This window comes from Mytilus edulis, chromosome 7, assembly GCF_963676685.1.
Source record: "Mytilus edulis chromosome 7, xbMytEdul2.2, whole genome shotgun sequence".
Lineage (NCBI taxonomy): Eukaryota > Metazoa > Mollusca > Bivalvia > Mytilida > Mytilidae > Mytilus > Mytilus edulis.
Window position 1 is genome coordinate 19,592,364 of NC_092350.1, and position 24,669 is coordinate 19,617,032.

Below are 24,669 nucleotides of genomic sequence, written 5' to 3' on the forward strand. Positions count from 1 at the left end.
AACACTTCGGTAATTTCCGTCCTGTCGTTAATTTATACAAAAAATGCAGAGACACACATTTTTTCGGGCTTCTCTAGAGTTTTCACTGATATTAAGCCAAACAAAATGTCAGCCTCCAGTGAATGACGTTCTAGATATAAAAAAAACATTTAAATATTGATACACAAATCGTAATTACAACTGTTTATACATTTACACTTGGAATGTTATATATTATAGCAGACCATAATCTATGTTACCATAATCATGTCATTGTCAATTATATTCTGTGACATGAATGAAATGAACAATACAAACATCACATACTGATACTACATTATACATAATTTATATTCTTCTTCTTTTATACCTATAATGGCATCAATAGTTTTCGATTGACATAATTTAAGCAGCAAACTTATCATACGTATGTTGAATAAATTATGATTTGCCAAAACTTGTGCACCTCCTTCAAAAGAACTAGGCAGTGTCTGCGCGTACCCGCATGTGGGTACGAATAGTCAAATTGCCGTTCTAGGCTGCACGTACCCACATCCGGTTTTCTATTAAAATGCCATCGGATCGAGAATGAAACGTGAAATGTATACGGAAATTATCGATAATATGGGGATTTCGTGTAGAGAGAGGGAAGAGTATGAAAAATAATATTTTGAAATACTGTGGATTCATTATTATTCGTTGGATACCAATTTTCGTGGGTTTCGTTGGTACAGGTGAACCACGAATTAAAATGTTCAACGAATATCATATTTTTAATAAACCTTGTATACAGAGATTGGCAATACCACGAAATCAAATACCCACGAATATGCAAGTTTTTAGCAATCCACGAAAATTGATACCCACGAAAATAAATGAATCCACAGTAGTATTTATTAAATAATGATACATAATAAACATTGCAAAATTAAATGCACAATGATGTAAAATGAAACTGTACAGTCCCTGTATTAAAAAGAAAAACATGATAGAAATTAATACTATTATAAAATTTAAATGAAAATTTAAAGAATAACATTTTAATAATTTAAAAATATACCCATATGATATTTTAAAATAATCTTTTAGTAAAATGTAAAACAGAAACTGAAATTTTAAAATATATAAAACTACTAAAATTAAAGCTTGAGTTTATAAAAATTAAAGAAGCAAGTAATAAATCAATTTAAACCAATTATAAAAGATTCATGTAACTGACTAGTTAAGATTTCGAACAAATTTTACATATCCAATATGATTGTTTTGGCACAGATTTCAACCCTGCACATTTCAAATGTTGCCAGTCTAAACAGCAATCACATGCCAACGAGTCCTGATCGTGTAGTTTTTTTTTTACCCTTTATACATATCCAGTCGCATGTTTCCCTTCTTTCCATGATCTTAACTTTTAGTTGTTACCAAGCTTCAGTGGTAAAATATTTTTTAATGCTCTGGAGGTTTACGTTTTCATCAATTGTATGAAATTTAACGCCTGATAGTTCTGTACAAATCTTTATAATTCATTATAAGTCTGAAATGTCTTCCCTACAGTTATAATATCACTCTCTTCCATTTTAAGAATATTTACTAACTGAGAAAAAACTGTTCACTTGCCTATATATATGTGTGTATATTTATAAAAATTCTGAGTAGTTTTAATCAATTTATTCACTAATTGCAACAAATTCCGTATATATTTCACGTTTCATTCCCGATCCGACGACATTTTATTATAAAACCGCATGTGGGTACGTGCAGCCTAGAAAGGCAATTTGACTATTCGTACCCACATGCGGGTACGCGCAGACACTGCCAAAGAACTACTGGTCAGTCCTTGCCAGTGAGCATGGTGAAGCATAAATAGAAAAGTAAAATAGGCCAAATCAGGAACATATATATATATATATATATTGACAAGATGTGACACTACCTAATTGTAGTATATCCCATTATCGAGTCAAAGTTAATGAAGGCACAATACTGAACTAGACGTGTTAAAAAAGTACTCTCTATTATACTAATAATCTGATAATATCAATAAAATGGCATTCAAACTTAGTTTTAAAGTGATGCCAGTGTATCGATCTTGTAATCAATGTCTTTAAATTTAATATTTATAATCGCATTCATTTCAATTCAAAAGGGTACAGAATGCAAACACATGACACGGAATAATAAAAATATTGCGTTGATTTTATTCCAAAATTCATTATAAAACAAAACACTTTACATAAAAATAAACACACTTATTGTAGTCATTTCATATGACAATATATATCTACTTAATGAAAAAGTTTTTATAAATTTATTGACAATTAAAATTATGCTGTTAATTTATTTAGAAATTCCTAAAGTTTTTCAGTCAGACTATATATATAGCTACCAAAATCCATAAATGTTGTGAAGTCTCATAAAGTCAGAAACTTTATCAATTTTATTCTGAAAAGCCTATAAGATTCATTTCCTGTTATATATGTCGTGTACAAGTTGCGATTTTGTACAGGTTATAACATGTACAAAAATATTGTACATGTTATAACTTGTATAATGCAAAAATACAAGTTATAGCATGTACAAAAGTACCTCGTACATGTTATAACCTGTACAAAATATTGCTTAAAAATGGTTTTAACTTGTACAAAATCGTAAAATATTGATATGTTTCTATTATGGCAACATATGTTATTAACCTTAATAATATATTCATAACTTTTTTTATTATTCCTCCATGTTAGTATGTTTTGTCCTTTTTTGATACAGTTAATGTCCAGAGGTCGGTATTACGAAGCATTCTTAAGACCTGTCATAAGACATTTCTTAGGGACATGTCTTATGATCCTCTTAAATGTATGCCTATCTATGGACATATCTTTATTTGATGAATTATAATTGTGAGCGTCCACTTTGAAGGCAATAGTAAAATACTTTCATTCTAGTTGACACTAAAAGACATAATAGGATGGTCAGGATAGATGTGGCTACAAACATGACAAATAAAATTGGGAATGGAAATAGGGTATGTGTCTAAAAGACAACAAAGAGGGACAAAAGATACCAAAGGGACAGTCAAACTCATAAATCGAATATAAACTAACAACGCCATGGCTAAATATGAAAAAGACAAACATGCATGAAAGGGAAGGGGATTGGAGTTACGACGTAAGGAACATATCCGATATCGTTTGTGAAACGGTTATTCCATAACGGTCAACAGTCCACAGAGCAAACAACATCCAAAGGCCACAAATACATGCTTTCAAAGTAGAGGATATATATTTCAAACATCAAAATGACATTCGCCTCATGCAATGATCCTAGTTATAGTTTATAAAAAAAATGAGTTATCAATTAACATGAATCATGCTGAAGGCCAAAAATGTTGAAGAGTAGATCCAAAGATAGTAATAATGAAGCATGGTCCGATGAGAAATATTTCAGCTCTCTCTTGCTTTTACAGAGTAAGCATATAAGACATTGTTTTAGTCTGTGCATGCTATAAAACGAAAGGGAGGAGTACTACCCAAAATTATTTGGCATTGTTCTTACATTTTTGGAAGAATTTAGCTACTAGTATCTCATGTCATAGTCATTTAGGAAATGCAAAGCTTTTAGTAAATAGTGTCACACTTATTTAAGCCATGATCGACTGCATAATACATACAATTACATGAAAACACATTTTGCCAACATAAGTCATAAAACATATATTTCTTAAACTTTGTGATCATTGTCCTCTACAGAAAAAGACACGTTTTGGCCTATATTTATTGTTGTTCTTTATGCATTGGTGAATTTAAATGTATATTTTACTTCATTAAGATTTATCTTAAATTTTGTACAAGTTAAAACCATTTTTAAGCAATATTTTGTACAGGTTATAACATGTACGAGGTACTTTTGTACATGCTATAACTTGTATTTTTGCATTATACAAGTTATAACATGTACAATATTTTTGTACATGTTATAACCTGTACAAAATCGCAACTTGTACACGACATATATATAAAGTTTTGTGAACAGTTAAATTATAATTATTATCATAGATATGATAATTTATAACATTGAAGCTCTGACTACTGGGATGGTGATACCCTTGGGGAAGTACTTCCTTTTTTTTTTGCCAATGTTAGGGGTCTACATGCATAAATTTCTTCATGGATTTATTTAAGCAAATTCAATGGTTGATTAGTAAATTACTGGCCACAGACATGACAGACTAGAAAAAAGGGGTTTTCTGAACAATTTAATTTCTTGCTTTCTTACTTGATCATGTTGAATCATCACTCCAATCTAGTAAATATCCTTAATTGTAGTAGATCATGTTTGAATTCGGTTGGTCTAATATGAAATAAAGCCATTACCATGATTGACCTACATGTATCCAAAATGAAGGCCGAGAGAAATAACTCTAATTGAAATTATATCCTATCAAACCATATTGGATTATCCATCTGATTTTTACATTTAATGTAGTAATAGTCAATATGATTACAATGTCTTGAAAGTCTTTTTTAATATTTTGCTGTGACGCCAAATTAAAACAGTTTTTCAAAACATCATAATTTGGACTTCTAATTTTGTGGAAAGTACATACAATGTCATGCACATTCAAAGAAACACATCATGTTTATTAAACAACTAGGAGGTATTTATTATAAGGAAGATCCAACTTTTACATATCTGCAATGATTTATATTTTTGTTATTTTTCTATACTTTAAAAAAAATTGCTTGCAAAAATTTGTTGGTTTACCTTATATTAAAGACTTGTAACATAATTTGTCATATTTGTTTAATCTCTGTGCTAAGTCGCTACATGTACCTTATTCTCATATCAAAGCTTTAAGATGTAAGGAGACATTATTAATCAGTGACACCACAATTTCTGAGGAGAAGTTATGAGCAATGTCACAATATGTGAGGAGATGTTATCAAGCTTGCTTTTGTCAAGTGTTAATTTTTCTAAAGGAGGGAAAAAAACTAGTATAAGATTGATAAACAGATTATTATATCTTCTACGTATACATATAACTAAATATCAGCTGCTCAACATAATGTGAAGTCAAGAAAGTTTACACGTACATTGTGGCTTGCGGATGATATTTTACAACATCAGTGTGTGGAAAACTCAATAATCTACACATAAAGTCAAGTTGGTGTACATGTAGGTGTTAATAATCAACGATAATAGTGTGTTGAAACATTATTGATGAATTTTTTTTTGTCAATGGAATAGTAGATAGACTTATCCATAATGAAATATAAAAAATTGTTTTGTATTTTAGGTTTAAACAAACAGATAAATGGACCCTGGTGAAGAAGAGGATGATTTTGGAGACTTTGGTGGATTTGAAGTAATTAGAGTTATCTCTCTTGATACAATTGTAATGTAAATTCAAAAGAATCACACACAGTTACTTATAGAGCCAGATTAAGTTGATTTGCTAATAGAAATTTAATTAATAATCATTATCAGTACCAGGCCTAGGTTTTCTAAAATGTTAATTTTTGTGAATTTGATTGTTTTTTTCTTTCTTTCACTTTTTGATCACTACATGCACTAAGAATAACACTGAAACATAACTGTAAAATATTTGATATAATATATAAAAAAGAAATGTGATTTTGTCCATCTTTTAGTCTTGGCAGTTATCCCTTACACTGACACACTTTTCAGATCATTAAAGTGGCATACAATACAGTTTAAATTCCTCATGTTGTTTACAAGCTAATGATGAAATTATTTTATAAATACATCATTTCCTAATAAGTCATGTTTTGGCGTTGTTATAATTACCTTTTATGTCCACCACATTCTCACCTCCCTTGTAAATGTACCAAATGTACCTTTAATGGTTAATGGTTAATTGCTGTAAACACATGCTCTTATTGAATCATGTAAACACCCTGTCATCAAAACAGTTATTAACAAGAGTTGATTGGTTTTCAGACAGCTGTCATTTACTTCTTAATCTTATCATACTGATGGTGAAGAATATCAGTATCAATAAATAATTTTGAAGTTGTTTTTCATATGTGACTCACTTGCAACAAAACAAAGGTATTTTGTCATGTTGATGAGTAATATGATAACTAGTTACTATATTTGGTATATGTGTTTCTTGCTAGGTCTACATGTCTGTCAGACAAGGTTTACCTGATCTATATTACTGGTCAAATGTTGTTAGGAGTGCTTGATAATGTTATCCACTCCAATATACATACAAACAGCACAGTCTTTCAAATTATCAATTTAAATGTTCCACTCTAGCAAGCAATTCTTATCTCTGTCTTAACTGATCAATTGGTGATTGTTGGTGTTAAATGACAATTGTTTGACATCCAGTGTTTATTGGTGGAGGAAGCCACAGTGCCAATGAAGCACCACCAACCAACTATCAGCATAATAACTGGCAACTAATGATTTGTGATTGCCAGTGAGACAACTCTCCACAAGAGACCAAAATAAGCCATTTAGAGGTCACACCCACTGAAGCCCCTTATCTCCCTTTATATATAATTTATACAATTTGCAAACAAAACTACAGAAAAATCCTTTGATTAGGTAAAATTTTTGATTGACTATGCTTTGATAATTAGACATTATAAAGTCAAGAAAATTAATTGATAGATTATCAAACAGATAAATCAGAAGAAGTATTTTAAAGAAATTTTCTTTCATTTAGGTAGCTGAGCCTGTCCCTCCTAATGTAACACAGGAACAGGCATCAGGTTTAGAGGCCAGTCCTTCCCCATGGGCAGTGTTTGCTGCAGGTAAGTCTTTACAGGGTATATCTAAATCAAGGGGGAGAACATTAATCATGACTCAGGGATCAGGTGTTCTTAAACTCGGGATTTCGGGATTGATCCTTTCAGGATCCAGGAATTCTTTTTTCGAATTTCGGGGTGTCCAGAAATAGATTTCTTTAAATTCGGGACCTCAGGATCTTCTGAAAAAAAGATTCTGTGTTTTGCTGGAATGAATTTGGAAGCTGTTTGAATTTGAATTTGTCTTTTTTTAGGAATTACTTCATTGTTTATATATGACCGCAACAAATTTTTGCGTTCGTATAATGGTATGAAGTCATCGTCGTCTGCGTCGTCGTCCGTAGACACATTGGTTTTCGGACAATAACTTAAGTTTAAGTGAATAAATCTCTATGAAATTTATTAAGAAGGTTCAATACCACAAAAGGAAGGCTGGGATTGATTTTGGGGATGATGGTCTCAATGGTTTTGGAATTAGGGGCCCCAAAGGGGTCTAAAACAAGCATTTTTCTACTTACAGGATATCATCTTGTGTATAAGTATTTAAATTGCTCTGAAATTGTACCACAATGTTTCATACCACAGGTGGAAGGTTTGAATTGATTTTGGGTGTTATGGTCCCAATGGTTTAGGAAGTTGTGGCCCAAAAAGGGGCCCAAATAAGCATTTGTGTAGTTTCCAGTCAATAACTTGTTCGGACAATAACTTTTGTTTGGTGTATGGATCTCTATGAAATTTAATAAGAAGGTTTAATACCATTGATTGATATTTGGGGTTATGGTCCCAGACGTTTTATAATTAGGGCCCAAAAGGGGCCCAAATAAGCATTTTTGTATTTTCCAGACAATAACTTGTGTTTAAGTGTATAAATAGCTCTGAAATAATACCACAAGTTTCCATACCATTAAGAGATGGTTAGTATTGACTTTGGGGGGTTATTGCTGAAAATTGATTTGGAATTAGGGGCGAAAGGGCCAAAAAAAGGGGAAAAAACTAGTTTCTGGTCAATGGACAATTAAGACAATTTAAAAAAAGCAGTGTAAGGGAGGTAACTCAAGAACATTTAACATACAATGTTGGGTATGTTCAGATTTACCTTCCTTAGGCTACTTGTAAATTATGTATAAAGAAATGTCAGGTTTTGGACTAATTGCAAACAAAAGGGGGCTGGTAATAGTTTTTCATTTTTTTTCTGCAAATTTCTCAAAATTTGAAGAAGAAATCTTTAATTGCACAATATTGTGCAATAGATTTGTAATATCTTGACATTTGTTTTGTGCCAGAAACTCATATTATGTCAAACATTTTATCACAACCCAAATGCAGATCTGTATCAAGCTTGAATGTTGTGTCCATACTTGCCCCAACTGTTTTGGGTTCGACCTCTGCGGTCGTATAAACTGCGCCCTGCGGGGCACCTGGATAGGGGTATTGTATCCTTTTTATCATCTGCAACTAAATGAACTGTAGGAGTAAGACCAGTGGAACCCCTGACTTGAATGTTTAATAAATACTCAGATTTTCTCCCTTTAAAACTACTGTCTGCTTGCAATTGCTAAAAAAAAAAAAATTATCCAGAAATTTAATTCCCATTGTATCCTGTTACCCTTAGTGTTGAAGTTTGTTAATGAGATGAGTAGGGAAACTATATCAAATGCTTTAGAGAAATCCATGACAAAAATATCTGTCTGTTTACCGTTTTCCCTGCTACTTGAAACATCATGATAAATTCAAGAAGTTTGGCTTCACAGGATCAACCATTGCATGATCCAAGCATTGGGGATATAAGATGTTGTGAATATCTGCATGTTTCATGTCAAATGTGTGTAACCACCAAGTGTTCTAAAAAGATTGCAACAAATACATGTGTTGATGTGTCATTAAGCATATTCCACAGTCATAGAAATTGGGGTTTGGCATTTACAGGACGGAATTGATGATTTTCAAATTTTGTGTCTTTTAAAAGTTTTATTTATGTTAGCAGTACCGGTAGTTTTAATTTTCCTTATCTGAGAAAAGAGTCGTTTTGATTTTGAATTTTAATAAATTATGAAATATGTATTACAAAATGCTAAAGTGAAACAGCACATGGATTTTCAATACAAAGAAATCTATAGTTGATATTGTAAGCTTGTGTATGAAGGGTAACTACCCTTGTCAATCTTATTATGTTACAGCAGCAATACCAAAGTGTTGTTGTTAAAAAAACCTTTCCAAAATATGATTTATATGTACCGGTATGTAATTGTAGTTTGTACATATAGAATAACCATACATTGTCTTGAAATATCAATGTTATTTGTACAAGGCTTAGAAACAGATAGAAAGCTAGGCTGTGCTGAGCATTTCTACCTGTTTCTAGCCAAGTACAAATACCAGATTGATTTTTCGAGACAATGTATGGTTATTCTTTATATACTGCAACTCTTATAACTGTTAAAAATGAAGTATTCTAGGGTAAAAACCGTCATTCTTTAATTGTGAGCGGACAACGTAAAAATTGCCGCGAACCTATATGTTTTATTGACGTCATAAATAAAACTATACGGAAAAGCATTGTCAACGTCATAAACAAGGTGATATACGGTCAGTGACTGTATATGACATTTTAATATACAGTCAATGCAGTTTGACTGCTCAAATAGCACAGCTGCAGTATGTATGCAAATACATAATGTAACTGTAAATGTAATGATGGGTTCAGTTTGCATATACAGTTACAGTATCATATGGCAGAACATTCTTATAGGTTTAAAAAACCAATGTTTGGAAAATTTAGAATGCATGAATTTTTGTATTTGGGGAATTACGGAAATGGAAAATAATAAATTGCACTTCAGTAATTTGTTATTTATTAATGCATCAATAACAACCATAATTAATAACTGTTTTACATTTTGTATGTGCCTGTAATTCAGTTGTTGTCACTGCAAGTGCATAATCAACTTTTTAGACGACTGAAAAAATTGAAAATTTGTTGGTCCTATATTGGTATGACTTTGGCGTCGTTATTGTCGTTGTCCGAAGACATTTGGTTTTCGCACTGTAACTTCAGTAAAAGTAAAAAGAAATCTATGAAACTTAAACACAAGGTTTATGACCATAAAAGGAAGGTTGGGATTGATTTTGGGAGTTTTGGTCCAAACAGTTTAGGAATGAGGGGCCAAAACGGGCCCAAATAAGCATTTTTCTTGGTTTTCGCACAATAACTTTAGTATAAGTAAACAGAAATCTATGAAATGTTAAGATAAGGTTTATGACCATAAAAGGAAGGTTGGAATTGATTTTGGGAGTTTTGGTCCCAACAGTTTAAGAATTAGAGGCCAAAAAAAGGTCCCAAATAAGCATTTTTCTTGGTTTTTGCACACAATAACTTTAGTATAATTGTAAATAGAAATCTATAAAATTTTAACACAAGGTTTATGACCACAAAAGGAAGGTTGGGATTGATTTTGGGAGTTTTGGTCCCAACAGTTTAGGAATTATGGGCCAAAAGGGTCCAAAATTAAACTTTGTTTGATATTTCATTAACAAATGGATTATTGGAGTTGTTTGATATGTCAAATCTAACCGTGTATTTTGATTCTTAATTTTTGGTCCTATTTTCAAATTCGTCTACATTAAGGTCCAAATGGTCCAAAATTAAACTTAGTTTGATTTTAACAAAAATTGAATTCTTGGGGTTCTTCGATATGTGAATCTAAACATGTACTTAGATTTTTGATTTATGGGCCCAGTTTTCAAGTTGGTCCAAATCGGGGTCCAAAATTAAACTTTGTTTGATTTCAACAAAAATTGAATATATGTGGTTCTTTAACATGCTAAATTTAACCATTTATTTAGATTTTTAATATTTGGGCCCGGTTATCAGATTGGTCCACATTGAGGTCTAAAGGGTCTAAAATTGAACAATATTTGATTTTATCAAAAATTGAATTCTTAGGATTCCATGATATGCTGAATCTAACCATGCATTTAGATTTTGGATATTGGACCATAATAGGTTAATGTCCAATTTAAATTTTTTAATTTTTTAAGTTTAAGTTCTTAGACCACATTGATTCCGTGTCAGAAACCTATGTTGTGTCAACTATTTAATCACAATCCAAATTCAGAGCTGTATCAAGCTTAAATGTTGTGTCCATACTTGCCCCAACTGTTCAGGGTTTGACCTCTGCGGTCGTACAAAGCTGTGCCCTGCGGAGCATCTGGTTTTCAGGAGTTATGCCCCTTGGAAATATCATTTATATTGAAAATTGCAATTTAAGTGCTTTCAAGCCTACATTTCTTGTGGAATTGTATGGTAATTTTTCACCAATATCTATGCTGAGTTTCAAAATCAGTTTTGATCATTTATTTGTATTTCCTTGGATAAGTAAATTCTACATTCAATATAGTCTACATTTTACATTTAAAAAAAAAATGTTTTGGAGTTAAAAAATCTATCAGTGGGAGACATTGGAATGCAATTTTATTATTGTTTTTAGCCAAAATCAGGCTGTTAGTTTTCTCACTTGAAATGTTTCGCATCTTGTCATGCATAGACCTTTTATAGCTTACTTTATGAGATGGGTTTTGCTCACAGTTGAAGGCCATCTGTTGACCTATGCTTAAAATCCTTGTCCGTTGGTCTCTGTGGATATAAATTATCTCATAAGCATTCATGCCACATCTTATTATACGACCGCAAAATTTGAAAAATTTTTCGTCGTATATTGCTATCACGTTGGCGTCGTCGTCTGCGTCGTCGTCGTCCGAATACTTTTAGTTTTCGCACTCTAACTTTAGTAAAAGTGAATGGAAATCTATGAAATTTTAACACAAGGTATATGACCACAAAAGGAAGGTTGGTATTGATTTTGGGAGTTTTGGTCCCAACATTTTAGGAATTAGGGGCCAAAAAGGGCCCAAATAAGCATTTTCTTGGTTTTCGCACTATAACTTTAGTTTAAGTTAATAGAAATCTATGAAATTTTGACACAAGGTTTATGACCACAAAAGAACGGTTGGGATTGATTTTGGGAGTTTTGGTTTCAACAGTTTAGGAATTAGGGGCCAAAAAAGGGCCCAAATAAGCATTATTCTTGGTTTTCGCACAATAACTTTGGTATAGGTAAATAGAAATCAATGAAATTTAAACACAATGTTAATGACTACAAAAGGAAGGTTGGTATTGATTTTGGGAGTTTAGGTCCCAACAGTTTAGGAATAAGGGGCCAAAAAGGGACCCAAATAAGCATTTTTCTTGGTTTTCGCACCATAACGTTAGGCCAATTAAAATTAATTGATAGATTTTCATCCCCGCCCGCCCCTATGAAATTGGCCCGCCCCGAATTTTTTTATTTTATAAAATTTACAATTTCTGGATTTTGTTCATTTCCGTTACCGGTAACCGTTTAAATTTCGTTTCATTCGAAGCTTCCTGTTTCAAATTTCGGTTTTGCACCTCGAGTAAATCTAACCAAAATGATTAAGTCGACATATTCTGCTGCTCTCATGATGACAACATCATATTCCGAGAGTAAATATTGATTACGAGAATGACGTAAAAATATTCGTGTTACGAGAAACACTGTGTTTCCAAGACCGCAAATCGGGGTATGTCACAAATTTCTGTGATTTAATAGAAAACTGGATTTTTTTATTTATGCAATGGCTTTGTGTCAGGAAATTTAAACTGTGAATGATACCCAAAGCACAAGAATCGTGGAAACCATTGATACAGAAAACATGACTGGATTAAAGATATTGAAACACAAGCACGAACTTGTTAGATTTATGACTGTATTTTGAATTTAAAAAGTCGACAAACATACGCATTTTATTTTTATGTTGACAAACAGCATATGTCCCAATACACACAAAAGAGTCATTAAACAATACTTTTTTTTTTTATTAAGTTCATGTTTTACATGATAATTATAATTTCAGCTTGCATAAGTACCAACCCTATTATTTCAACACTATTCGAGTTTTCATTTTATTATGTACTCATAATAGATAATAAATGTATTGCATACCATTGCATTTGCTTCATTTTAAGGGAATACAAACCATCGTTTAGAAACCCAAATACATTTTGTGAAGGTAGTCCAACTGAAGAGAGCATTTCTCACACGTTTTCGTTGTTTAGTTTTTAAAGCCGCAATTAGATAGTATAATTTATTTATGGATTTGAAAAATTATGTAAGATTCCTCATACTTGAGTATACATGATATAAGCTTATCATTACACTTGCATATATAAATAACTCGTCACAAAAGGGTTTCATATGAAATAAAATTTAAAAAATAAAATCCTCCCACCCGCCCATTATTTTTAAAAAATTTGGATGAAAATCTACTAATTAATTTTAGTTGGCCTTAGTATAAGTAAATAGAAATCTATGAAATTTAAACACAAGGTTTATGACCATAAAAGGAAGGTTGGTATTGATTTTGGGAGTTTTGGTCCCAACAGAATAAGGGGCCCAAAGGGTCCAAAATTAAACTTTGTTTGATTTCATCAAAATTGAATAATTGGGGTTCTTTGATATGCCGAATCTAACTGTCATGACTGTGTATGTAGATTCTTAACTTTTGGTCCCGTTTTCAAATTGGTCTACATTAAGGTCCAAAGGGTCCAAAATTAAACTTAGTTTGATTTTGACAAAAAATGAATCAGTTAGGTTCTTTGATATGCTGAATCTAAAAATGTACTTAGATTCTTGATTATTGGCCCAGTTTTCAAGTTGGTCCAAATCGGGGTCCAAAATTAAACTTTGTTTGATTTCATCAAAAATTGAATAAATGGGGTTCTTTGATATACCAAATCTAACTGTGTATGTAGATTCTTCATTTTTGGTCCTGTTTTCAAATTGGTCTACACTAAAGTCCAAAGGGTCCAAAATTAAACTTAGTCTGATTTTAACAAAAATTGAAATCTTGGGGTTCTTTGATATGCTGAATCCAAAAATGTACTTATATTTTTTATTATGGGCCCAGTTTTCAAGTTGGTCCAAATCAGGATCTAAAATTATTATATTAAGTATTGTGCAATAGCAAGTCTTTTCAATTGCACAGTATTGCTCAATGGCAAGAAATATCTAATTGCACAATATTGTGAAATAGCAATTTTTTTTTTAATTAGAGTTATCTTTCTTTGTCCAGAATAGTAAGCAAGAAATATCTAATTGCAAAATATTGTGCAATAGCAAGATTTTTTTTTAATTTGAGTTATCTTTCTTTGTCCAGAATCAACTTAAATCTTTGTTATATACAATATACAATGTATATTCACTTTTTACTACCAACTGATAAATTAAAATAATCTTTACCATTCAGTGATAACAAGCAGTTTTTTTTACATCTTAATATTTTATGATGTATTTAAATGAGTAGTTATTGTTGCAAACTCCATTAGAAATTTTAATTGAGATTAGTTTTGGAATAAGGGAAAGGGGGATGTGATTAAAAAAATTGGGTTCAATTTTTCTCATTTGAAATTTCATAAATAAAAAAGAAAATTTCTTCAAACATTTTTTTGAGAGGATTAATATTCAACAGCATAGTGAATTGCTCTAAGAGAAAACAAAAATTTTAAGTTCATTAGAACACATTCATTCTGTGTCAGAAACCTATGCTGTGTCAACTATTTAATCACAATCCAAATTTAGAGCTGAATCCAGCTTGAATGTTGTGTCCATACTTGCCCCAACCGTTCAGGGTTCAACCTCTGCGGTCGTATAAAGCTACGCCCTGCGGAGCATCTGGTTTTTATACTATAGATGTTCTTAAATACAATAAATAGGATATGATATTTTCTGTGTCAATTGTAAACTCAATGTAATTAGTTAATAATACATTATTGATGTGATGTAATTGAACAAAGATTATCTCATTGAAATATCTAGTGCAAGATTGCATGTTTGTCTATAATATAACTTGTGAAACACATAAGTCTTAATCAACTAGTCATCCTTTTTATTGATTTTTATTTGTTTAATCGGGACCTTAACTTATGTAAATTTCATCTGAAGTAAACAACAAAATGGGTTTAGTAATGGAATATTTATACTGTAACCACAATTATGATACTCAGAATAAATTTTGTGTAAAATATTCTTATTTCTTCATTTCTGAGTTTTCTGTATAAATAAAACATGTATTGTTATTTCCTAAAATTATCGATAAATAATTTCATTACATGTATGTTCCATCAGCGTGGGTAATTATAATTGGCTGACAACAACTGTGATGCACTGCAATATCATATTTTATTTCTATATAAAATATTGCAGCTTCAATGAATTACTGCATGTGTTATCCATGGCAATGTTAAAATAATGCAGTAATTAACACACGAAAAGCTTGATACACCTGTTAATGTCATGGTTGTAGCAATGCAGTAATTAACACACAAAAAGCTTGATACACCTGTTAATGTCATGGTTGTAGCAATGCAGTAATTAACACACGAAAAGCTTGATACACCTGTTAATGTCATGGTTTGTAGCAATGCAGTAATTAACACACGAAAAGCTTGATACACCTGTTAATGTCATGGTTGTAGCAATGCAGTAATTAACACACGAAAAGCTTGATACACCTGTTAATGTCATGGTTGTAGCAATGCAGTAATTAACACACGAAAAGCTTGATACACCTGTTAATGTCATGGTTGTAGCGATGCAGTAATTAATAGACGAAAAGCTTGATACACCTGTTAATGTTATGGTTGTAGCGATGCAGTAATTAACACACGAAAAGCTTGATACACCTGTTAATGTCATGGTTGTAGCAATGCAGTAATTAACACACGAAAATCTTGATACACCTGTTAATGTCATGGTTGTAGCAATGCAGTAATTAACACACAAAAAGCTTGATACACCTGTTAATGTCATGGTTGTAGCAATGCAGTAATTAACACACGAAAAGCTTGATACACCTGTTAATGTCATGGTTGTAGCAATGATGCATACAATCTAATTACCGGTATAACAATTGAATGAATGATTCTTTTAAAACAATATTTATGGTGGTAAAAGCAATGCACACATTTTAAATAAAGCCCTTAATGAAAAATGTGCTACTTTCAATGCTTTTACACCCTTATAAAACTACAAAGAGAAGCATTCAATTCTTAAATGGAAAGTTCCAATAACGAGGATGTAGGACATAGTAGGCATCGGTTTAGCCTTCATTTAATGAGAAATACCCATGCCGTATCGTCAGCTATAAAAATGAAAATATTGTTTTCAGAATTAACTTATTCTCCCTATCTTATTTATCCCTTATACATTGCATGTTAAAATAATTGACTGAACAATGCTCCTGCATGTATTATTTAAGAAAACAATTATAGAAAGAGAGGAAAGCTAAATGAATAAAAAACATGTTTTTGTTTTATTAAGTTATAGAGAAACAGGGGGTGGGGTCTTCTGTTGTAACAGAGATATTCAAGTGGAGAAAAAAGAATGAAAAACAGATCTTGATGTATTCTTTTAATTGTGATCTTGTGGTAGTTTCAAGGAAGTCACATATTTCAAATTATCTGGAAATCTTAATTGTCATGATTGTCAGGTATCGATAGAACTTTAAAAGATAAAAAGGTTTTAGATCTATCAATAGATAAAATTGATGCATAATTGCATAAGAACTACAGGTATTCATTAGAGCTGGAGAAATTGTCATAGCTTAAAACATCAGTCATGTCATTTTATAATTCTTATGAAATGAAACAGAAAATAATACACTATTTTGAATAAAAAAACAACAACTTGAGAACGAAGAAATCTTGCAATCAAGATAAATGGATTTTTTTCTTTGATGCAAAGAAAATATGATATTTGAATGACAAAAATGTAAATTGAAAGATCTTTTCATTCCTAGATATTTTTCTGTAATTGGCAAATTTACATATGAATGGCATTCATTTGGGTGAAGCCATGAAAAAATTTCAGAATATATTTCAAAAAAAGAAATCTAGCCAAATCATTGAAACATAATTTAAAGGCTAAGATGGAAATAGTAATCTGAAGTATATTTTTTTTCATTTGACATTTAACTTTCTTTGAAGAATAAGTGATGATGTTTCAGGAATAATTTTCACGTGTGAAAATTGTCAATAGATTACAGAAATTTGGTTGCATTAGGTAATTATCTGGATGCAGTTTATCTCACTCAGGAAGTTGGTAATGTGCAGTGCTGGGAAACATGCATACAGTAAAACATTAGAACAGTTTTTCTTGAAACATAATTGATCTTTCTGCCTTTCTTTATGGTAGCAACAACAAAAAAAGAGGCTAATTTATTTTCATTAAAAATTTATTTTGAATTAAAGCAGTATTTGATTCTATTTTTAAAATATTATTTTCTTAAGGATGATATGCAAAAGGAATGTTTATTTTGAAAAGCCTTTGGTTGATTTATTATTATTCTATGCCAATGTTGATATGGGAACAGGCAAGGTAAACCAAAAATTCTAGTGTTCAATGTGTTACAAATTTTCTTTGGGCTTGTATGCTGATTTTTGAAAAACTGCGTAAATTAAATGTCAATGAAAATTTTAACTTTTCTTCAATCCATGATAATTGGAACCAACAAAAAAAATAATGAATTCACACTATTCAATATTTTCTGATAGATTTTTCAACCTGTCACCTCCTTAAAACTGTTGTTACTATGGATATATATGGGAACACAATTCTCCTTCATTTTCACTTCTCATAACAAGCAAAATTTATTGAATTTGTTTAATGTCATTTTCTATACTTTTGTACAGCTGCATCTTCCTTCAATTTCAATGGAAGGTTAGTGGTTTTCTCCTGGCACTCCAGCTTCCTCCATTAAAAAACTGGCTTCTACAAAATAGTCTTAAAGTGGTGCTTAAAAGTGGTGTTAAAAACACATAAAGTAAATAAATGATTAATCTTCCTTCAATGAGTAACTCACAAACTATGTTAAACACAGAAAATTAAAAGCCAGTCACGAACTTGTACTTGTACCTCATGGCTAAGACTTTTGTTAGTTTTGCCAAATATAACATGACCTTTAAACGCTCATATTGCTTAATTGTTCTTGGTATTAGATTTGATTTACAAAACAAAATTTGAATATCTAATTTTCTGCTCCTAAATAGGGTCCTTGGTGGCCAAGTGGCAAAAGAAATTCTACTACTGTAACACTAGCCAGTCAACACTGAGGTTGTGAGTTTGAACCCTTCTTGTGGGGTGCACTTAGCTTGTGCCATATATGTTTTCCGTATTAATTTGAATATGATATAAGCCTGGTTTTTTTTAAGGAAAATCAACTATTTCAATTTGTCTCATTGATTATTGTATGCATAATCTCCAAAGATAGAATCATTTACATTTTTCAACTAAATTTATGATTATGAGTCTTTAAAAAAGGATAGGTTTACCTAGTCATTTAAAATGTTACTAGAACACACCTGCGAAATCGCGGACATTCAGAGCTAAGTTGAAAGTATGTTAAGTGTTGAAAGATGAATTTTTGTAAAAGATTTAATGAAAGGTATCAAAAGTACTTGGGGACAGGACAATTGTTTTTCTACCCTTCCTCCTTTTTTTTAGCTCACCTGGCCGTTGTAACAGCCTCTTGTTTTGTTTTCTATTAATTTCAATAATGTAAGCGTTAATCTGTATATTATGAACATTCATTACTATGCAAACCAGAAGTCTAGTCTGACTTAAAATTCCGTCCAATGACAGAAAATAGTATCTGGAGGTTTTTTTTTCTTGTTTTTCTCCCAAAATAAGGCCACGGTTTTTTAATTTGTTGGTTTACGGATTTTCCCAATGAAAAAGTCGGGTCGGTCGGTCAGGGAAAAAAAAAAAAAAATCATCTTTAAAGACAGAAAAATATGCAAAATCAATATATATTTCACCTTTCTAACAATAAGTTTGTCATGCTATTTTATCGTCATTTCTTAAATTTTAGTTCGATGAAATATTATTGCTCATTTGTTATAAACATCGCATGACATTGTCTAATAATTTACAGTAAAAAAAAGGGGGGGGTGCACGGACAAAGACGAAATTAATCGTCATTTCAGAAACAAGAAAAATAGATTCGCGTAGCTCTTAATCAATTCCAGAAAACTTGGTGAATAGTGATCTTCAAGCACGAAAACTGATAAAGAAAAAAATGTAAAAACGTCGTTCGAAAATAAGTTTCAACACACGTGTCAAAAACCTAATAGACTCGTCCAATGGAAAAACGAGATTATCGGATAAAGCTGTTGTCTCGCATTCTCTCTTTTTTTTTTATCCATATGGACGGTAACTTTTTTATTACCTATCAAACAAGAAAATTCAAAATGATTTGTTAATATTCAGTACTTTAACTTGATGCCTTGAACACCCTGTCCACATTTAAGTCTATTTCTATGAGATGATGCATCTTACGAACTGATGACAAATAAGGGAAACGAACTTATTGTGTAATTGGTTTTAAACACAAGTTTCGTTCCGCAAAATTATTTCCGCAAACGACATTTCAAGGTCAGTTATAATTGATATGTCTATTTTTAGAAACGTAAACTGGAAGTTTTATTTTTTCACAACAGAAAGGGTTATCAATTTTGTTAGTGATTAATGTATTTCATTTCATAAAAAAAAATTATTTTAATTATTTTTCAGGGATAATGCATTTTTTAGGGTCGGCGGGAATAAAAAAACATGAAAAGTAAATTTTATTTTTATTCTGGAAATCGTCAAAATCGGGTCGGCGGATCCGTAAACCAAGAAATTAAAAAATCCTGGCCTAACTCAAACTGTATAATCATAAGAATGGATGACAAATTGGACTATGCATGGAACATAAAGGACCCAGAGGCATGATGATTGATTTATTGTGGAAAGAAGAGAAGCGACACACAAAATGAGGTCTTTTCTTTTAATAGTATATATAATCAACTTCTTTAGACACATGGTATAGTGGTTGATAGAAGTGCTTAGGTACATGAAAGACAGAACAGTTCAAAATAATGTTGATGCTTAAGATATAACAAGCTGTGATATATAATTTTACCAACTCTTCTAGAGTTTTCATCTTTTTACTATCTTGGTTTTCAATTAAATGCCTTTTAGCGCTCACAGTGCTTTGATTCCTTTTAAAATCTTTTGATAGGTAATAGCAGTGCAAAAAAAGGGAGCATTTACAAATGAAGGATACTTTACACTGTGCAGACATAACTTACTTAAAATGGTTGTGGTTTTGATCATTGATGTTAGAGAGCAGCAGTAACCAGTGATTGTTCATATCTTTGTCCTTTGATCTATAAAGTAGTATTGAAAGTTGTCTCTTTGGCAGTCATATCACATTTCTTTTTTTTTATGCCCCACCTACGATAGTAGAGGGGCATTATGTTTCTGGTCTGTGCATCCGTTCGTCTGTCTGTCTGTTCGTTCGTCTGTCTGTTCGTTCGTCCGTCCATTCATTCGTCTGTCTGTTCGTTCGTCCGTCCATTCGTTCGTCCGTCTGTCCTGCTTCAGGTTAAAGTTTTTGGTCAAGGTACTTTTTGATGAAGTTGAAGTCCAATCAACTTGAAACTTAGTATACATGTGCCCTGTGATATGATCTTTCTAATTTTAATGCCAAATTTGAGAATTTATTCCAATTTCATGGTCCACTAAACATAGAAAATGATCTGGTGCGAGTGGGGCATCCATGTACTGTGGACACATTCTTGTTTTTATATCAAAGACACTGTTTTTACAAGGATCAAAGTGTTAAAAAAAAGGAGGAGAAATTTTGAAATTTAAATCCAAAAGTTGAGGATTTTACCTCTCTCTCCTTTCCCTATGGCGACTGATCTACAGAAGGGAGGAAGAAATATGGGTTAAACAAATAACTGTTGACAGCTATAAACTTCAATCATCATGCATGCCTGTTACCAGCACTCAGTACTGGATACTATCTGTCTTGTGTGGTGACTGTAAAAAACATTTTGTCTGACTGAAACTAGATATAAAAGTTGAGTTTCATGTTTTATATGATTTTTTTATGCTATAAAGAATCATTCATTGCATGATATTGCATATTATTTTTTTTATCTTTTATGAACTTCTTATTTTAGGACAATAATTTCCTGACTGTCATCTAATTATTTGTTTTATTTAGAAAATGTTTATGTAAATTTTGTATAAAGGTGTAATTGTTCTTCAAAGTTGTAATTAATGATAGGATGTAAAGCAGTGTTAGCTGTAAAATTTTAAGAGTGGTAAATGTCTTGGAATACTGTAAAATAATTGATGGAAGTTATTTTGAATTGATATTTAATTGAAAAATATACCCCAGTTTCCAACCTCTATTCTTTAGAACTAATTGATAAAAAAAACATCACGAAATATCTAGAATTTTTATTTTCGTTACAAGTTATATGATATGATAGAATTTTTTTTAATTGATTGATTTCTATCTTTTTGATCATCCCTATAATATTTACTATTCAGGAATTCTGCAAAACTTAATTTACTGAATCTACAATGTCTTTAAAAACTTGCTTAGAGTTATTTACAAAGTACATATTGATGTGCCCTAATTTGGCATCAGGCTGATGAAATATCTCATGTTCAGAAAAGCATTAAATGCAAGAACTATTTGTCATCTACAAATTACACAATTTATTTCAAATAATACTGTTTTTTCAAAAAAATACTACTAGGTCATTTCTGGTGGGATCAATTTATATCATAATAGAATTAGAAATTTATTTAATTGTTAGGTCATATTTTTATTGCCAGGTGATATAAGCACAAATTTTATTTTTTATCCTGAAATTTGTTATATATGTCAACAAATTAAATTGTAAAAAATGACAATGAAAGTTCAAATCAAATTGAAATAACTGAAGACAAAATAATGTAAAAAAAAACCCTGAAAATATGCTTCAGAAATATATATCATGATATACTATGTATTCATTTATTTTTTTCGTTTGTACTAATTTTTCATGGATTAATTAAGGAAAATTTGCATGTTCCAACGGAAACTTTGTTATAAACATTGTCATAATATCTATTTCTGTTGGAACAAATATTCTATACCATTTATTCCGTTAGGAACATATACTGTAATATTTATTCCTGTGGAAATAATATTCCAGAATATATTTTCCTTTTGGAACATACGTAATGAAGGAACTTCTATCCTGTGACACATCAATATTTAATTTCGTGGTTTTGTCAAAGTCTGTGTAGTATGTCATTCATTGAACACTTAATTTCACGGTTTACCTGTTCCCACCAAATCAACAAAGGTATCCACCAAACAATAATGAATCCACAGTAGGCATACATTGTTGATGATGAGAACTTACTGCATAACACTCAATGTCAAAATGAAATGATGTACGTCTTTAATGTTAGAGGATTATATATTTCTTTAAGAATGTTCAAGTGAGTTAGGGTTACAAGATTGTCATACAGCAATGACTCATTGACAATGACTATATGTAAAAGTGGAGAAACTGAGAACTTAATTAACCCTCTTGCTGCTGGAGGGACACATATGTCCACACTGGCTGTGCCGAAGGGACACATATGTCCACACTGGCTGTGTCGAAGGGACACATATGTCCACACTGGCTGTGCCGAAGGGACACATATGTCCACACTGGCTGTGTCGAAGGTACACAAATGTCCTTACTGGCTGTGCAGAAGGTACACATATGTCCACACTGGCTGTGCCGAAGGTACACATATGTCCACACTGGCTGTGCCGAAGGGACACATATGTCCACACTGGCTGTGTTGAAGGTACACAAATGTCCACACTGGCTGTGCCGAAGGGACACATATGTCCACACTGGCTGTGCCGAAGGTACACATATGTCCACACTGGCTGTGCCGAAGGGACACATATGTCCACACTGGCTGTGTCCAAGGTACACAAATGTCCACACTGGCTGTGCCAAAGGGACACATATGTCCACACTGGCTGTGCCGAAGGGACACATGTGGCCATGGTTAAATTTATGCAAGCTTCTCATCATTGCTGCATCTCTTTCAATTAAAAGAATATTTAACAGTGTTATGTTTTTCTCCAATGGGTCCCAAATGTAAGGGTCATTATGTCGTGGCGTCATATATCGAATGACGTAATTGTACGGCATGTTACGTTACAGACGTCGAGCTGTCGTATTTTCTGTCATATGAAATGCAACCATTATCGTTATTTGTGTGTTATATTGCACATTGATAATACTACATATTATTCTCAGCTATAGATCAAGTAAACAGTTACGGTAAATTAGAGAGAAATACTGCCATTTGATACAAAAAGTGTATCAAAAATACATTTCCAGAGGTCAAATGAGGAAATTCTCCATAAAAGTACATTATATTCTACTGATCAAAGATTATTTGGAGAAGTTGTCAAAAAACAATAATTTTGTGTGCATTATTCTAACCTTACAGCTTTAAAAAAATCTTGACAGCAATGTAAGAACTAAAATGGTTTGTAATCAAAAGGTGCCAAGGTTTACATGTAATCAACAGACACAACAATGTCCTGTTTTGAAAGTGGCAAGCATTGTTAACTTTTCCAAAAACTGTTATAAGTTATAGAAATTATGGACACAAAACTTTAATGTTGCAACACAAGTAAAGCAATAATTAAAAGGGACATAACTCTGCAATTTATTATCTGATGACATTTAATTGTATAATGTTATATTATAAAATCATTAAATTATTTGTTCCTTTTTTGTAGGAAGCAGTCCTGGTAGTAATGTGAAACCAGATCTTTTATGTGGTCAGAACAGATTTCCTCCCGTTCTTGACCCTTCTGTACCAAGCTCATCAGCAGACATTATACTGAATGATGATACTAATAATTCCAATGAAGGAAGTTCGATAAACACAGACCGTTATGATGGTACATCTGGAGACCAAAATGGGGTCAGTGAATGAAATAGTAGACAAAGATTTTAGTAAAGCAATCTTGTGGTTCTAATTATCATCTTTACTTCTAAAGGAGCTGCAACTCCATTGTTGAAGTATTTCTAATATGACATATAAACGTAGTGTTTTGTACTTCCTAAATTTGTCTTTGAAACAATTTTTTTTTCTGCAGAAAATGCCATTTTTTTTTTGAAAATGTCCAAATTTGTGACTGTTGTCAATCTCTTATCTTATACGCTTTCGATCATGCTCAGTCCTTATACTGCTTATTCACACCTGTTACCTACTCTGTACATTCTGCCTCTATCAGGTGCACCACCAAACAGTGTATTGGAAATTAAAATTTTGCTATTAATACATGAGTCATAATCACCTGAACTTCATCAGTATACAGAGATTGACATAACTAAATTCAATCATTGACCAAAAAAAATATTTCTACAAGAAGTTTTTGGTTGTACATTTGTAGTAATTAAAAAAACCAGAACAAGATCAAATAGAAAGATTTTAAAAGCAGAGAAAACTGTCTGCACCTAAGTCCTTATAATCAGCATGACTTTATCAAATGACAATACGAATACCAGAAATTCAGACGAAAAATAAGGTGTAGGTACTTTAATTCAATCACTAACATAACATTCTTAAATAACAGTAAGACTTTTCGAGAATGGACAGAAATATTAATTATTATTTTGCAATTTCTGGAAAATCTACCTACAAAAATCCATATATGTATCAAATTCAGAATGTGAGTTATAATCATTGTTATACTCCCCCAATCTCATTATTTACATTTATAAAACTTACAATCATTTCTGAATACACAGTTTGTTAGGATCCAATTAGAATAAAGTTTCAAAGTATCAGTAATTTGTGGATTTTTAGGATAAAATAGGTAATTTGCAAATAGTTATTTACTGAACTTAATCCTGAGGATGTATTTTCGTAGGTACAATTTTTTTCTAACTACATAAATGTAATTCATAGTAAAAAGTCTACAAACTACAAAA

General features: G+C 31.6%; 1 protein-coding gene across 2 annotated transcripts in view; it reads left to right on the forward strand.

Moving 5' to 3' along the window:
* Positions 1 to 76: 76 nt before the first annotated feature.
* Positions 77 to 24,669, forward strand: part of LOC139480967 (coiled-coil domain-containing protein 91-like) — a 73,389-nt gene continuing 48,796 nt past the window's right edge. For both annotated transcript variants that reach the window (XM_071263960.1, XM_071263961.1), the window contains exons 1-4: positions 77 to 170; positions 5,267 to 5,335; positions 6,668 to 6,755; positions 23,469 to 23,656. In XM_071263960.1, the coding sequence (XP_071120061.1) occupies positions 5,285 to 5,335; positions 6,668 to 6,755; positions 23,469 to 23,656 (327 nt within the window). In that variant the 5' untranslated portion in view covers positions 77 to 170; positions 5,267 to 5,284. The remainder of the gene's footprint in view (positions 171 to 5,266; positions 5,336 to 6,667; positions 6,756 to 23,468; positions 23,657 to 24,669) is intronic.